The 16,245-nt window shown below is 41.0% G+C and overlaps 1 protein-coding gene across 1 annotated transcript in view; it reads right to left on the reverse strand.

The window, feature by feature from the left end:
* Nucleotides 1–1,218: 1,218 nt before the first annotated feature.
* The window catches only part of COL4A5 (collagen type IV alpha 5 chain), a 73,925-nt gene continuing 58,898 nt past the window's right edge, over nt 1,219–16,245 (reverse strand). The window contains exons 42-51 of the mRNA XM_066559402.1: nt 9,949–10,082; nt 9,537–9,609; nt 9,317–9,388; nt 8,837–8,965; nt 8,457–8,555; nt 7,046–7,258; nt 6,531–6,708; nt 5,871–5,985; nt 5,421–5,593; nt 1,219–3,941 (exon numbers count right to left, since the gene is read on the reverse strand). Coding sequence (XP_066415499.1) covers nt 3,860–3,941; nt 5,421–5,593; nt 5,871–5,985; nt 6,531–6,708; nt 7,046–7,258; nt 8,457–8,555; nt 8,837–8,965; nt 9,317–9,388; nt 9,537–9,609; nt 9,949–10,082 — 1,268 coding nt within the window. The 3' untranslated portion in view covers nt 1,219–3,859. The remainder of the gene's footprint in view (nt 3,942–5,420; nt 5,594–5,870; nt 5,986–6,530; nt 6,709–7,045; nt 7,259–8,456; nt 8,556–8,836; nt 8,966–9,316; nt 9,389–9,536; nt 9,610–9,948; nt 10,083–16,245) is intronic.

Raw genomic sequence — 16,245 nt, forward strand, 5'->3', positions numbered from 1 at the left:
CCTGGAAAGACAAAATTATTCCACTCTCTTGTGGTGCAGTTTTCAGCTTGTGCTTCTAGTGGAAGTAGCCATGGCAGCAGAAGTATTGTGTGTCAGCAGAGCTGGGTAAAACTTTTCTGGGAAGGACCTGCTGAAAACACATAATGCTGCTACAGTCCTGAATCTGGCACAACAGCCCTCCCTCAGGTGTGTCCCAAGGATGGCACAGCAGCACAGTTCAGGCAGCAGGCTGACTACAGAAGTACTGCAGCTGGGTATCAAAGGATAGAGAAAATATTTGCAGACGATCAGATTTTAGAACTTGAGCATTTGTTGGTTGCAAAACCACTATGTTGTTTTTTTCAAGTTGTAGAATTACTTTTTAAAACAGATCCTTCCTGCACCCTCTGTTGGAAATGGTCACTAGAGAGGAACTGATTTACACAGCAGAGGACAAAATGCTGCAGAGCTTCTGCAGCACAACACTTGTGTGTGACATCTAGTTCAGGGTACAGAAGTGCTGCTGCACTGCCCTGTGTGCCCATTGAGGTTGAGGTAGTCCTCAGACTGCAAAAGTGTTGAAGAAGTTTAAATCCCACCCTAGAAATGAATATGATGTTGAAGGAAGCTTTTTCCTCTTTGTAATAGGATTTCTAGAGGGACAGAAAAGTCTCTGCCTTAAGCAGGAGGTGTATTTTTTTTAACACTGGAACAGTGTAAATCCAGCCTAGGCACAAGATTACTAAATCCTGGTTTTAGGATTAAAACCAGTATTCCTTTAGAAAAATTTTTCACTCATCATTCTGGTTGCAATTTACAGTTCCCCACCTGCAGTACAAGAACTGGGCCTGTGTAGTGGGCAAGGAAAGGTGAGGACCCCCACCCCCCTCCTGCCGAGCTTTCCTGCAGTGCTCCCTCCTCCAGGCAGGGCCAGCCCCAGCAGTGCTGCTGTCACAGCTGCTGCCAAAGCCACACGGTGCCCTCGAGTGGCTGCAGCATGTCCCCAACAGCTCAGACCTGCCAGCTGCCTGCTGAGATTAACTAAAATAGCCCAAATCTATGGGATTAGTTATGAGAATAAAAACTTGCAAAAACATACCAGATATCAGGAAAAGAGCCTTAACTGGAGCTGAAGTGGTGTCCAGAGCTGTGCTGTGTTTAGGTGGTGTTGAAAACTGTTTTAAGGATCCAATGGCCAAAGCACTGATTTCCTTTTTTAATAATGAAGCTGCAAACACAAACTTTTACCTGTAGTTTAATGTTTATATAGTGATGGATAGCACCTAGAGGCCCCAACCAACATTTGAGCCCCCTCAATGTCTCTGCCCCAAGGAGCTTACAGTCTAAGCATCGAGAAGCAGAAGAGAATAATAACTGTGTTCTCTTTTATAGATCAGTAACTCCCATCCAACACAGGGCAAGTGATTTACCTGCTCTAAGGCACAGAAGGTGTGCTGAGGATTAACCCAACATCTCTTGAATCTCTGCTGCAGATCTCAAAATAAAAGATGTTCCTTCATGTCTAGACCACTTACTTTGGTCACCCCTTTGGAATTCTGTGCCTGAAGCTCTTTAAGGTTCAGGATTCCTGTCCAGGTCAAGGTCAGAGCTGCAGGGACAGAAGAGAAAACAGAGCTGTCACAAGCACAGCTGCTTTACATACTTTACTTTTCTCTGGTCATCGCACAGCTTTGGGCCCTGAAGCTGCCACAAAACCAGCAGGTCTGGGTGCTCTGTACCTTAGTCTGGAATAGGATCTCCTCTCTTGGTTTTACCTGCTGCAAGAGAAGCCCAGATCTTACAAAGAAGCACCAGTTATGCACTGCTTTACTAAACATGGTCCACTCTATTCCATGTCCCCACATCTGAACACTTTGTATTGGTAAACACTAGATGTGGTGTTGGTAGGGAGGGCTGGAAAAGCCCTTTCCTTTGAGAGCTCCTTGGCCTTAGCAACCACTTTTCTGCTGTTTTAGGACTAGGGACTGGCTGCTATGTTCATTTTAGACTTCTGCAGAGCCAGCAAGATAAGGGCTTGTGTTTACATGAAGAGACTTACTATTTTATTTCAGCTTTGGTAACAAGTTCCTGACTTGGAGGTAGCAGCAGGTTCAGTTTATTACTACGTGCATCAGCAAACCAAACTAAACTGAGCTGAAAGATACACATTGCTGAATTCCCACTCTCTACCAAGAGATATAACTGCAGCTAATGGAAAAAAGACAAAGCTATTATTATTTTGCACTTTAAACTAAAGAACTTCAGTTTCATACTCAGTTGAAAGCTTTAGAAATCAGCACCAATCTCATTGTATATCACTGCCACCTGCTTAGTCACCAGTCCTATGTCTTTTGTCAAATGTGTCAAACAAGGAGATGTCAGATGCTCCAGGGACAACTGGAAGGTAAGAACAGCCATTAGCAGATAAATTACTTAACAGCATTCAATAAACAAATACACATCACCTGTAGAGAGCTGTATGTTAATTCACAAGTTAGGTTGTATTGATAGTCGAGGTGGCAATATACAATGAAAATCTGAAGGTATTGTCACTTGACAGAGTCCTGCATTGTCAGGGAGCTGTTTATACGTACGGGTAAATGAAACGCTCTGACCATAGAAGCTGAACAGTCATGCATACAAAAGTGATCACTTTTCAGCTATTGCACAAGTAGTGACACTCTTTAGACATACATAGGAGGATTCTTACAAACTGACATCAGAAAGACTGCATGCACCATCTTTCAAGGCCTTATGTGAACTATACATACACAGGAGTTGCTGTATACTGTGAATACATTGTGGATGTGTATAAATTCACATAAGATTAAAAGATAAATTTGTAAATAGGAAGATTTCCACCAGCTTATGCTTTATTTTATTCAGAAGGTTTCTTAGTGTGTATACTATTTTGGATAAAACATATGACACCACTTCAGAGGTGAAGTTTCATGTAAGCATCACCCTAAATGCTTTGGTAACTGGATATTCCCAAAGGACAGGTTTGGTTAAACCAAACTGATTACTAAAATGTGAATGTGACTTGTATTCTTAAAAGAAGGATATAGAATATGGCTAATAATTTCACATATTTTCACAAGATAAAAAAACCCCTTTTCAAGTGGATTGGGTTTTCTAAGCACAAATAAAACCACTGCTAGTATGGTGTACAACATTTAAAACCCTGATCAAAATTACTTCAGAATAATTGTGCATTCCCCAAATATATTAGATTGGCAACTGAGGAAGGAAATGAAAAATTAAATGAATAAATTGGCATAAGAGGGGTAAATTCTCTCTGTACCACAAGTTTCATAATAAAATACTGTCTTATCCTTTAATTTTAGACATAAGGATTTTTATATCAGTCTGGTTTGTTTCTAGATGACTGAAAGTTTAGATTAAAAAGGTGTTTACACAATATACACATTTCATTACTTACAAAGAGAAATAAGCTTAAAATTTCATATTAAAAATACAGTAGGGTTAGTAGCACCATGAAAAATGTTTTTCAAAACTGCAGTCTTGTTATTTTAAACATACTCAGTGCGTCGTGTTCTTCTCAATTCTCTTGGTTGATCAAAAAGGTGCCATTTTGGTACAGGGAGAGAAATGAAAAAATTAATCTTCTGATCCTTTGTGAACCTCAAGTGTTCTTTTCTGTTTCCAAGAGGTCAATTCTTTCATCTTAGTCTTGTTGTCAAATACATACTGAACAACCCTTAGTTTGGCACATGAGTGAGGTACACTTGAATTTGCATGGTTAAAACAGTTTGGATTTGTTTTTTCTTTTCTTTCTGCACAGTAGCACCATTGTTGCAGCTGGAAGACAGTGCATCTTAGGAATTTTCAACTGTTTTATAAAACATTCTCCAAGATGTTACGTCTTCTTCATGCAAACTTGACAACGACTAATCCGCGTCCTCAAGTCTCCAGCTTTCAGTGTCTCAGACTGAGGTTTGCTGACAGACACACACAAAGGAAAGGTTGCATTAGCTTTTTCTTTGTTTACAGTTCAGCATCCACTGAATTCACTGATTCATTTAAAACTAAAGTATGTGAGCAGGGAATGAATTCTGAATTAGAGATTTTTTTCTAAGAGGGCTCATTCTGTCTGTTGCCAGCAGCAGGTGACAGATGCTCAGTTGTGTCAGTGTCCCCAAGGTATGATAAGCACCTGTTTCAGTCTGGCAGATGATGGAGCACAAACACAGCCCAAGGGGAAGGTGAATTGTGTACATTTGAGACTGTATCTGGGTCTGTTTCTGGCCTTTAGTGGAAGGGTACTTTAACAACACACCCAAAGTACTGCTACAGTCAGAGCTGCATTTAAGTGGTAGCTTTACCAAATAATTTATTTTTATTTTGATTTTGAAAGGGTAACAAGATGGGAGATTAATGCAATTAATGTAATATGTGTGCACACAAATCAAATGCTTAAAAGCTTCTTTAAAAAATAGAATGAAGAAGAAAGTTGTTTTAATGGGAGGGACAAAACATTAAAGGCAAATCTCAAGGTTGCATGGCAGTTACCAATAGGAAGTTTTCACTGGTCAATTACTAATAATCAGCTACCCAGAGAACTGAAGAGTGATGAATTATCATGTCAAGTACCCTGACTGTAGGTGTTACACAAAGCCAACGTAGGGGCCACTACTGCTCAAAGCATAGTGCCAGCCCTGTGCCACAAAGTTACACTTGTCAATTAGGTGGCAGTGGGAATATTAAGAGTTTTTTCATCAGCACACAAACAGGGCAGTAGCTATTTATTCTATGAAAGGACATGTTTCTTCAGTTAAGAAATGATTTGCTACTCAACTTGAAAGGGATAAAGTTGGAGCTGAGAGACTCCAGCTGACTGCAGAGTAGCTGAGAACACAACGGCCACTGGCTTCCTTGCAGCCAAAATATCATCCTGTTTCCTTCTGCAAAGTGTGGAAGAAAATGCTAACCATGGAGGGTAGGAAACCTTCTTAATGTAAGATTTTTAAAAACAAGTCATATGAACCTCTGCCTCAAAAGATTTAAGAGGTGATCTTGCCCTTCACTCCGATCCCTTGTATATCTGTGAATCAACTTTCAAAATATTTGGATTTATTGAAAGGTTTAGCAAGAAAAAAAATCAAAATTGTTCTTTTGGGCTCCAAATATAGTAAACACAGTAGGACTACTTTCAGAGGAGGTACTACAACAAAATGTGAATGAGAGCTGACACAAAAAGAATCTGGCTCCTTGCAAAACAGAATGTGCCCTAGCAAGTTTTCACATAATATTAAAGGCTTACCAAAGAAACACTTGAAAAACTGGTTGTGAGGGGGAAAACAAGCTAAGTAATTTCCCTATATCCCTATAAACAAATACCTTTTGATCTTTGGAATAAATTCAGTTTCAAAAGCATTCATTCTGGAATAAAGCTATAGACAAGAAACAGGTTTTCTTACCTGAACATTTCTGACACCTCTACAGTTGCCAGCCAGAAGCTGTAGGAATTGGCATAGTAATTACAGGTGCCCCGGCCATGGCATTCGATGAACGGCGCTGAGCGGAACTCTTCCAAACAGGAGCCAGGAGATGCCAAGGCCTGCCCAGAGCCCTCTGCTCCAGCACTCGTGTGCTAGGGGAGGGAAGGAGGACACAAACAACGATCTTAGGTGTTAAAAACTGAATAGCACAGCAGTCAGCTACTGTTCATTCTTGGCAGAGATATTGTGGTGTCAGACACCTCCATAAACGCCAGTGACACCGAGATCTGTGTACTGTCAGTCCTGGCGACCTTGGTTAGGGGCTGAAGGTAAAATGCCAACCCTTGCAGTTCTTATCAGTGTCCTAAAGCAGCTGAGGACACAGGTGGGCAGGCAGTAGCTGCTTCTGGAGTAGGATGCAGTTCTTACCATCATGAAAGAGTAACCGATCCAGAGGGAGTCCCAGCCTGGAGGACATGAAGGGATCTGAATGGTCTGGCTGTGGACAGCTATCACCATAGCAGGAGCTTCACACACAACACACCTGGACACACAGGAATGCCAGAGAAACACGTGATGTTAAAATATAATAGGAGGATGTTTTATTAAGAATTCTTACACTGAAAAAGGGAACAAAACTCACCTATTAACCCAGACTTCCATTTCTCACATATTTTGTAACTGCAATAAGAGTAGTTTGGAGCTCAAATCTGTCTGTATTTTCACTACATTGGGTAAAATACTGAAGCAGTCCCTGAAACAAAAACTGGAAGCTCAAAGTCCCCGGGTGAGTGCCTTAATCCTAAAGCCAATGGCTTCCAAGTTCTCTTTCCTCTCCACAGTGATCTCACACTACTGACTACAGAGATTGCTTGTTTGAGAAAAGCTGTACAGCCTCTTATCACTGCTGCAGGGAGATGAACCTCTGCAGACAATGAATACTTTAAAAACCCCTATTTTTCTAGTCTCTCCCACAACAAACCATGACAGATTTATCTGTTAATTCCCAAACTGCATGTTGGAAACACACGGGTAAGATGTTCTATTTCTCAGACACTAAAGCAGAGCTGCTGGCCCGCTGTGCCTCACCGGCTGATGAAGGGCTGGATGCTCGGCCCAGTCAGTGGCTCCATGCTCATCGGCATCGACTCGGGGGTTGACAGCCAGTAGGAATAGTCATTCCTTGATGCAAAGTTACAAACATTGTTGATGTTGCAGAACATGAAGGGCATGGTGCTGAAACGTCTAAGACAGCTCCCAGCAGTACCTACAGAGTAAGACAGAAGACAGCAAAGTTTTCACTTCATTGCTTTTTATAGCAACTCTTTGAGAGCAGTACTTGTGGATCCTTCCTCTCCCTCCTGTGAGTGCACAGCAAGGGCCATCAGATTGTCATAGGGGTAAAAAAACTTCACTTCATTTTGGTTTACATTCCTTCGTCCTAAATTACAATGTGCATCCTCTGGAGATAGCAGATTTTAGCATGCAATCCCCATCCTCCTCTAGAAATCTCCAAGACTGCTCTGTCTTCAGAGAACCCAAGCACTTGAAGAAGCAGCTACAACATGTTTCTTCTTAAGGAGAGAGTATACAGAATATCTCACCCAAATCCTGGCCATGTGCTCTCTCATTTCCTTGCACATATAGAAGAGAGAATCCATCATATATTCTTGCTGTTCCCTGTGGACATAGTGGTGTATCCCTGGTCTGGCTGTGCCGAGTTATAAGGAATCCATGAGCAACAGAAGCTGTTCCAGGAGGGCCAGGTGGGCCTTGTAAACCATCAGGACCAGGAGGTCCTTGTACTCCTCGTGAACCTGTTCACAGGAGAGAAACAACACACCATTGTGTTAACACCATTGCTTGCTCTTTTAGGACCAACACATCTCTGGAAGGTTGTTGGTCTCATGATTGAGTGCTTCTGTTTTAGGGCACCTAGTATTTCCTAACACTGTCTTCCTGGATTTTTTTTTTCATTTCAGCTTGGTTGAATCAGGGAGATTGCCATAGGTGGTTGTAACAGTGCAACTTCTCTGTTTTGTAGGGGTATTGTGCAGCTAAATACTCTCAGGGTTATCAGGCATTATAATAACTGCAGAAAACACGGCAGCCACTGGAATGACTTCAGTCAGCTCCCCACTTCCAAAACATATCTGTGTGTGCAGCCTAAGATAATGTTGAAATAGAGATCAAGATCACAAAATAAATCACAGAGCCAGAAACAGGGGCAAGTCTTACTCCAGGCCATGCTGTGGAAACACCTGAGCCAAAGCTCATAAAAATGAAAAAGCTGCTGCCAATTTTGGAATAGGTTACTAAAAGTGGAAATAAGCTAGAACAGCCTTGAATGTGAGCAAACATGAGTCAAATAACTGAGAAATGTATAAGAAAAGGCTGTTCTTGAACAGCAATATCAGGAAATATAAGTACAGATATTTAGACTGTGTTATTCTGCAGTCATTATTTACATTTTTTTACTAAAATAATGCTAACAGATTTCATAGAGCTGCTCAGACAAAAAGGAAAAATATCTATTACCTTTAGAAAATTTTACCAGTGCCTTGTCTGATTTCTCAAATCCTAGTTCAGTAGTTCTAAGCAATACCTAAATGGTAATCCAATGTCTGACTTTAGTGAAACTCTTTTATGAAGCCTATTTTTCCCCATTCATAATTTACATGCAAAATAAGCAATATTTTACTAATCTCTCTCTTCAGTTTCTTACAATCTTCATTATCTCGTCTGCATCACCTGTGCTGGAAAGGGGATACCATTAAGCTTGAGGTAAAGCATTTGACAAGGTTTTTCAGCAATGACCAGCAATGTGTTGGTGCCAAGAATATTCCCAATCAAAGAATGTTCAGGTGTTTGTAATATTTTTGCATTAAGAAAATCCTAAAAGTATGATTTTATCATTATTCCCATGAAGCAAAGATGTTACTTCCCAGTATTAGCCTCCATTCAGAAATGGGCATCTCTTTATCTATGTGAGTCCTCATAGCATCAGTGCCCTACCTGGTTGGCCTGGAAGACCTCTCTCTCCTTTTCGTCCTGCTGGACCATCAAAACCAGGAAGTCCATCTCTCCCTGGGTCACCAGGAAGACCAATTGGACCTAGAACACACAAAAGCATAACTGAAATAAAAGCTCTTGAAATCTCACTACAGAAATCTTCAAGTTGTCAGTGACTCGTCTGTTGCTTCTTTCTGACACAAGGGAAGAACAGCCCAGATGTCCATGGTGGGGTCCTGTGTTTATCTGTTAACCTGCATTTCTCTCTTGGCCCTTGCTGAGCTCAGTAACTCGTCTCTGCAGCCTGTGCCATGTCACTGGCACTGCCACCTGCACTCAGATACATTTCTGGCCATGTCCTCTGCAGCCACCTTGGATCATACCTGGCAATCCCTGTGGCCCTGGCAATCCAGGTGGCCCTTTGGAGCCAGGCTGTCCTGGAGGACCTGGGGAACCAGGATCACCTTTGACAACAATGCTTCGTCCAATGGTACCTGGTAAACCTGGTGGACCTGAGAAAAGGAAGATTGGTATTAGATAACCAAGGTGGATGTCAGCATTAGAAACAGTTTATTTCAAAATCAGCAGCCAAGAGCTCCATCACTGCAAGAAAGAATAAGTGTGTGTATGCATAGGACAAAAAAGTACTCTTGGTGACCCCCCTCAGTGGAGTAAATCCATACAGACGGGATACAGAGTATAAAACATATTAGAATTACTTGTAGGGGCTAAAAAGTACAGGTTGGAATTATGCTGAACATCTTGCTCACTTGACTTTGTCTGCTGGCTGAAACCAACTCATCTGTGTAACAAATTCTATGACAGGGAGCCAAAGTGACAGTGCCACTACCCAAGACTCTTACCTGGTGGGCCCGGCAGTCCCTGGCTGCCTGTGAGGCCAGCGGGTCCTGCAGGTCCAGTGGGACCCTTCATACCTGAAACATCAAATTCACACAGTTACCCAGTGAAAGAACATGCTGTTCTACAAAGTCTGCTGCAGGAATGGCCTAAACAGGCTGTTACTGTGTCTGGAGGTTTTGCTCAGAATGCTGGTTAAATACCTGGGAATAGCCAGTGAAATACCTGGGAATCCTGGAACGCCTGGAACCCCGGGGTCACCCTTCATTCCATTCAGACCTGGACGACCAGGATCCCCCTGAAGAAAAGAGCCTCACGTTATTCCCTCACGTCAGCAGCTGCAGAGAACCAGGATGGAACAGGTGGCTGGGGACAACAAAGCCCACTGGGGGCTGGCAGTGAGAGAGGGAACACGAGGCTGCATGGACAGCTCCGGCTCCCATGGGAATACAGCAGGGACATCCTGCCTAGATACTGGGGGATAGCTGAGGAAAAGATCCTCTGCCTTGCTACAAGACAGGGTGTTAGCTACCACATTTTGGCTTTTATTATGTTAAACTGCATGTTCCCCACAAATATATTCCATTTTTATTTGATTTAAAAATTAACTAGGTGAAAACTCCATTTCTTGTCCTACCTGGCGTCCAGGTGGTCCTTGATCTCCCTTTGGACCAGTCAGGCCAGGTGGACCAGGTGGACCTGGGTTCCCTTTTTCCCCTTTAAGTCCTCCACTGCCTGGTGGCCCTCGTGGACCTTCTGGGCCTGGTGGACCTTAACATTGCAGAACAAATATGCACACATCAGTATATATCATTAATTTTCCCCAAGTTTGTGCCTTCAGTGTTTAAAAAAAAAAATAATATTTTGGCTTAATTTCCCAGCTTTGTTTCAGTGCTAAATTCAGGGTAAACTAAAAGGAAAACAAGTAAGAGGAATTATTTGCACTACCCAACTCAGGAACCAAGGCCCCTTATCTAGCTGATGAAGCAGGTCTTTCCAGAAGGCAGTGCAGCTCACCTGCATTAGCAGCTTACTGGTGACCAGACCAGTGCCTTTACCAGGAGCCAAGAAACCCAAAATTAGATGGTACAAATATCCTCTCTGCTGACCTGCATTACATTCACCATGTCTTAAGTGCTTCTTAACAGCCTGAATTCCTTTTGTCAGGTAGTATCAACACTAGCACAGTGCAGTGTAAACACTGTAGTGCTGCTTTCTTGTTAGCATTTGACATACCTATTAAGGAGCACTCGTGTGCTGTCTCCTGACTGCTGGGCAGCAGGAAGCTTGTCATTCTGCCTTGCCTACATAACGTGAGCTGCAGAAACTTCCTTATGTTGAATGACTCTCTCTGCAACTAATTTTTTTAATCTTTAGTAGACTTACACTGTGTAAATCTAATTGAGAAACTGGGCTGGTCTTTAAATATTTTGCCTTTGTTACAGCCAGATTAATCCAAAACAAAGCAGTGGGTATAAAAGAAACTTTGACATCTGGAGAACTCAAAGATGAGACCTCCACCTTTGTCCCACCATCTAAGTGGAAGGTAACCGGTATAATTTTTGTGGCAAAATAAACCATAAGCAAGTGCAGAACAGCTAATAACATTTTACAAGTTAGAGCTCATAATTGGATTAACAAAAGGATTTTTTTGCAGGACAGTGCTATGACATTCTCTCCTGTAGTACAAAACTAACACTTATCAGTGGATTTTCAGTCCTTCTCAACTTTGAATCTCCTTTGATATCCTCATAGTCTATACCCAATGGATAAATTTGATGATTTGTGTTTCTGCATGCAAATTTGAGTATAGAATTCCTTCGCTTTTAAAATCAATAGCAGTTTTGTACCAGATTTCACACATATCCTGTAGCAGTTTCAGCTACAGAAAACATCCCATCATGCGAGGATTTTTTGTCTTTATTTTGGTCTTTCATACTGGTCTGGTACTGTACACATGCAAAATAATACCAGGTTACCATCTGGGGCATGCTAATCAAACACACACGGTCTGCAGAGTAACCACAGCCCTTAAAAAGACAATCACAGAGTTACAGGAAAACATCTGTTTCTCTTACATCAAGTGCAATGCAGTAAAACAAATTGCCCGAGTTAAGAGTCTAACCTGGAGGCCCTGGAAGGATCAGAGTTCACCAAAGCCCAATGATCGATGTTAGAAGGGTCAGACATCACAGTACAAAACAAGATTACTAGTTAGAAATAGTACAGATGACAGCATATACACTACACACAATCCATTTCACCAACATATTTTGTATTTACAGTATAATCCACATGCATGCATAAAACCACACATGAATACACAAACAGGTATTTTCAGATACTAGCTATTCTGGTGACTAGGCTCTACTGAAACTAATTTGACACTTCATTTAACAGCAAACTTAAAGCTTCACTAGAGAACATATTATTGCTTTAACATTACAGCTAAGGCCTATAAATGGTTAGTCCTGCTCACAACAGGGTTTGGACTATGCAACCATTTCACTGACAATACTCTCAGGGCCTGGAGCTTGGCAAATAGGAAAATTGTGAATTATAGCTCACTCTTGTGCAAAATTCTGCTTTGGGCAGAGGGAAGTGTGACTAACAGAAGGATTTATCACTACTAATCAGGTATGAGCCTCAACTATCTGTGAATACAATTCCAGGACTGAAAAGTAGGCTTATTCCTCTTTGAAACTGTAAGCAGGATTGACATGGATCAACAGGGCTGCAAATGCTGTGAGCAAAAACACAGCAGAACTTGCAAATTTAGAATTTGTTGTCTTTACTGTTGGCATTATTTTGTCTTGATAAAAATATTTCAAGATGCTAATTTACCTGCTCAAGGTTATATGGAGAATGGCACGTGAGAACATCCTTAGAAAAATGATTTAAATGTCCTCTCTCAAAAGATAAGCTGGCTGTCCCTACAATGCTCCTAAGTTAATATATATTATTTTAGCTCCTGTGCCACTTGCATATTTCATGTCAGTGAAATGATTTAAATATATCAACATATCACCATGCAATTTGCAGCTAAAAACTACAATAAATACACAAGTTTACCTCACAGCACTATTTCTTACATATTTGGTAAATTATTTTAATACTAACTGTAATACATTTGTTAAAAATAATGACATGGACATTTCATTGTTACTGTTAAGTACTTATAAACTATATTTCACTGATAGGTCAGTTTTGCTATGATTTATAAATCAGTCCTACACATGTTCATCACCGAATTCTGGCTGATCACAGCCACAGGGTGGAACAAGACTTGATGCAATTGCTCAGTTCCTCTCAGCACCCCATGATGGCAGCTGTCTTTGAAAGTGTGGTTACTGCTTGAGTGACCACAGTTAAATTAAAAGGTAAAGCCACATTTCCTTTTTTTGACATGGCTGCACAAAGATAGGATTTAAACATCAGGGGCTACCAAATTTGCTACCTTGTGGTGCTTAGTACAGCAGGCTGAAAACTAAAATTTATTCCTTTCTTAAATTTTCATGACAGTTCTTTGCTGCCTGAAAGTCATCATAGCAAAACCTAAAGACATCATTATTATTAAATAGATATACCAAGTCATTTTCAGTCTAGACACAGATGGTAAAATCTTCCCAAGTGCCAGTTTGTGCTCCATGTTGATACACTAAGGTTACAATAAATGTCTCAGCAATGTTCTCACCAATTCTATCCCACTGCCCTAGTGCCAGGGAGGACATGGCTGTGAGCTTTATTTTCATTAAATACTTGTGGAAGGAAGAACTTTCTTCCTTTCCTCTAAATGGGCTAATGAAGTGAAACAATGGAAATAAGGATTTCTCTGCACTGCAAACTTAAAAGACTCTAAGTTGGGAATCTAAAGCATCATTGTTAGTCTATATAAATTTTCCTACAGATACTGTTGGTATAAAAGAAGCATCTGATTTATTTAAGTCACTTGAGAGTGTCCAAAATCAACAGTAGCAGGTGCTACAAAAATTACTACTGTCACTTGCCCAAGCTGCAACACACAATTATGCAGCAAGTCATGGGAGGACGGTGCAATGTGCTTCTTAAAAAAAAAAGCTGAAAATCAGAATATATTGTTTCCAACTGCACTGAAGAAAAAAAAAGCTAAAAACAAGTTTCACAGCTGGGGACACTATAAAAGCCTTGCAAATCTAGACTCACATGGTCTTCCACCATGGGCAGAGCAACTGTATCCTTCCAAAGTCAGTCCCACAACAACATGGAAGAGAGGGCTGAAAGCCAACTCTGAGCATTCTTTTCCCACCACAAATTAAAAGCTATGTCTGAAACATGACTCTGCATATCTACATTTAGACACTACAAAAGTAATACATTCATTTTCATGCAAAGTTATTATTTTGGAGTTATGGGGCTAACCTGAGGGACCTGGGAGTAGGGGGTCAGAATTCACCAAGATCATCATTAGAACAAGGGGAAAAACATCAAAATTGTTAGAAATATCAACAAACTAACATATTCAACTAAACCTTTCTTTTTAGATTTAGCTCAATATTCCTTTACATACAATGTGCAAAACACCAAACTATTATTATTCATAGCAAGGAAAACAGACATGTGGAGTAACAGCAGTGTTCTGTTGCCCTGGAAATTGGCATAATTTCATAATGAATTATTAAATCTATGCCAACACCATCTATCAATGTTTATTTTAGGAGTAACTCAACTGGAGTCAGAGAGCTACATCATGTTTGACTTCATCTCTTTTACTAATCTTAGAATATACCCAGAAGTCAACAACAAACAGTACACGCAAACAGCTTCTGGTTTTATTTCTGTCCCTGGAAGGGGTAATTTGACAGCCACACAGCTGCTTTTATGAGTAACTGCCTTATGTTGAAATGTTACAAAATCAGCATTCCAACAATAGACTCTGTTATCATTAGAAACAAAAGGCTGGAGTGCTGATTGTACCAGAACTGCAATAATAGTTTGGTTTATCCACATTAGTTCACACATAACTGAGCAAAACAAATGCTTCACTTTATACATTGCATGCAACAAAAATGGAAGTAAGAGAAAGAAAGAGAAAAAGAGAGAGAACATGGCTGAGCAGAACCTCACTGGTTGTTTCCCCTTCTGATAAACCTGCACAAAATGAGTCCCACCATTGCTCCACCTTCCCAGCTGATCAGAATCAGTAAACACTTGATTTAGGCAGGGAAGTGTGAACAGATGAGCAGCTCCATAAAGCCCCAGTGCTACAGCAGAGCAGAGATCTCAATTGGTACTTCTATTATACCTCAGAGGTTGCTTAGCCTGGTGTACTTTTAAAGACTTCTTTAAAGTTTGGAGATCTCCTCTGTGTAAGAAACTTTTAAAAATTAAAGCCTATACTGTTATGGACCAGTCACTGTCCTGGGCCAAAATTTTAATTGCTGCACTACCCTGTATACAGAAGAATTAACAGAAAGTCCAAAGCAAACTGGGGGCTACAAACATGCTGCAGGGATGACCCAGTGCCTGGTTAGAGCCCCTGGGGTGCAGCAGGGAACAGTCAGTTCCTCTAGGAAAAGGGGGGGAAGGCGTGCACTCCACATTCTACCAACCAAATAGGAAACCAGGGAGGCATTGGGACTGGCTGGGGATTATTAACCCATAGGGTGGTTGTTCCACATCAGTCACACACAAAGCAGGTTTAGGATGAAACACAATGGAAGTATTTTTACTGGCACTAAAAGAAAACCTCATTGTACTGGCAAACAGCACCCCAGTTCTAAGGTGTTATAGATTAAAACCAATGTTTATAATGACTCATTTTTTAAATAGACAGTTAGGGTATATATGAGTTCATAGCCTACTCTGCAAAAGAAAAAACTCATATTGCTATTGATAATAACATATGATTCAATTCCAGCTCTAGGGAAAATATTTTGATAAAATTCCATTCAAAGAGACATTATTCAGTGTGACTGCCTCCTCTTGTGTCAGAAGCAAGCATGAGGAAAATGGGAACCTTTAAATCTTTTCAAGTGTATACTGCAATGCTAAACTCTCCCTTGATACGCAAAAATCAACAATATCTGTGTTGCAGCTATTTTACAAATGTACTATCTCAAAACTAACTTTCCTCTGAAAAGTCTTTTATTTAAAGAATAACTTGAGGGCAATGAACAAAAATATTACTGCACCATTAATCTGCAAAGGAAGAAAATCCCTGTCATCAACCAATGGCTTGGTTTGAAAGCAGTCTCCTTTAGGGAGAATATCAAGCCTGTTATGTGAGATGAATCTTAGATGTAGCAAAGTACTTCTGGATTAAAGATCCAGAAATAAGCTTGAGCTGGAGCAGTGGCAGGTTCATTTAAATTAGATTTCTTCAAGAGCAGTATCTAAATGCAAATAAACGTTCTATAACACAAAACAGAAATCAGTTTCTAACACAGGCCAGGTAGTTGCTCAGCCATGTTAACTCAGTGTAGTGTTTTCTCATTCCCAGAATTAGTTGGTGCAGGAATAAGATGCAAACATGGAATGGAAAGATGAACACGGCACGATGGAGCGCGGAGTCCACGGGAGCCACGATGGAGCAATGACTTGTGTTACATGGCCCGGAGATGAGGAGCAGTGTCCAATCTGACCATGCTGGGATGCTAGTGGGAATTTGATTTTCATGACTCAGAATGATGGGGCTTGTTACGTTTGGTGTTTGTGCGCGGTGACGTTTGCTGATGGTGTGACACTGGCAAGGCCTCAGACGTTCAGAGGCCGGATCGTGCTTGTGAGGGATTATTGGGGCAGCATGCGGAGAACCTCCCGCGGGGAAACGCCTTTGATTTTTGCTGCCAGGCATCCGAAATTTAGAGAAACTAAAGCTAGTTTATTTATAGGTACTGGGGTTTTTTGGCAACAAAATTCTCTAGTTGCCCACACACCTATGCCATGAGGCTTGATC

Source organism: Molothrus aeneus, chromosome 14 (assembly GCF_037042795.1).
Source record: "Molothrus aeneus isolate 106 chromosome 14, BPBGC_Maene_1.0, whole genome shotgun sequence".
NCBI lineage: Eukaryota > Metazoa > Chordata > Aves > Passeriformes > Icteridae > Molothrus > Molothrus aeneus.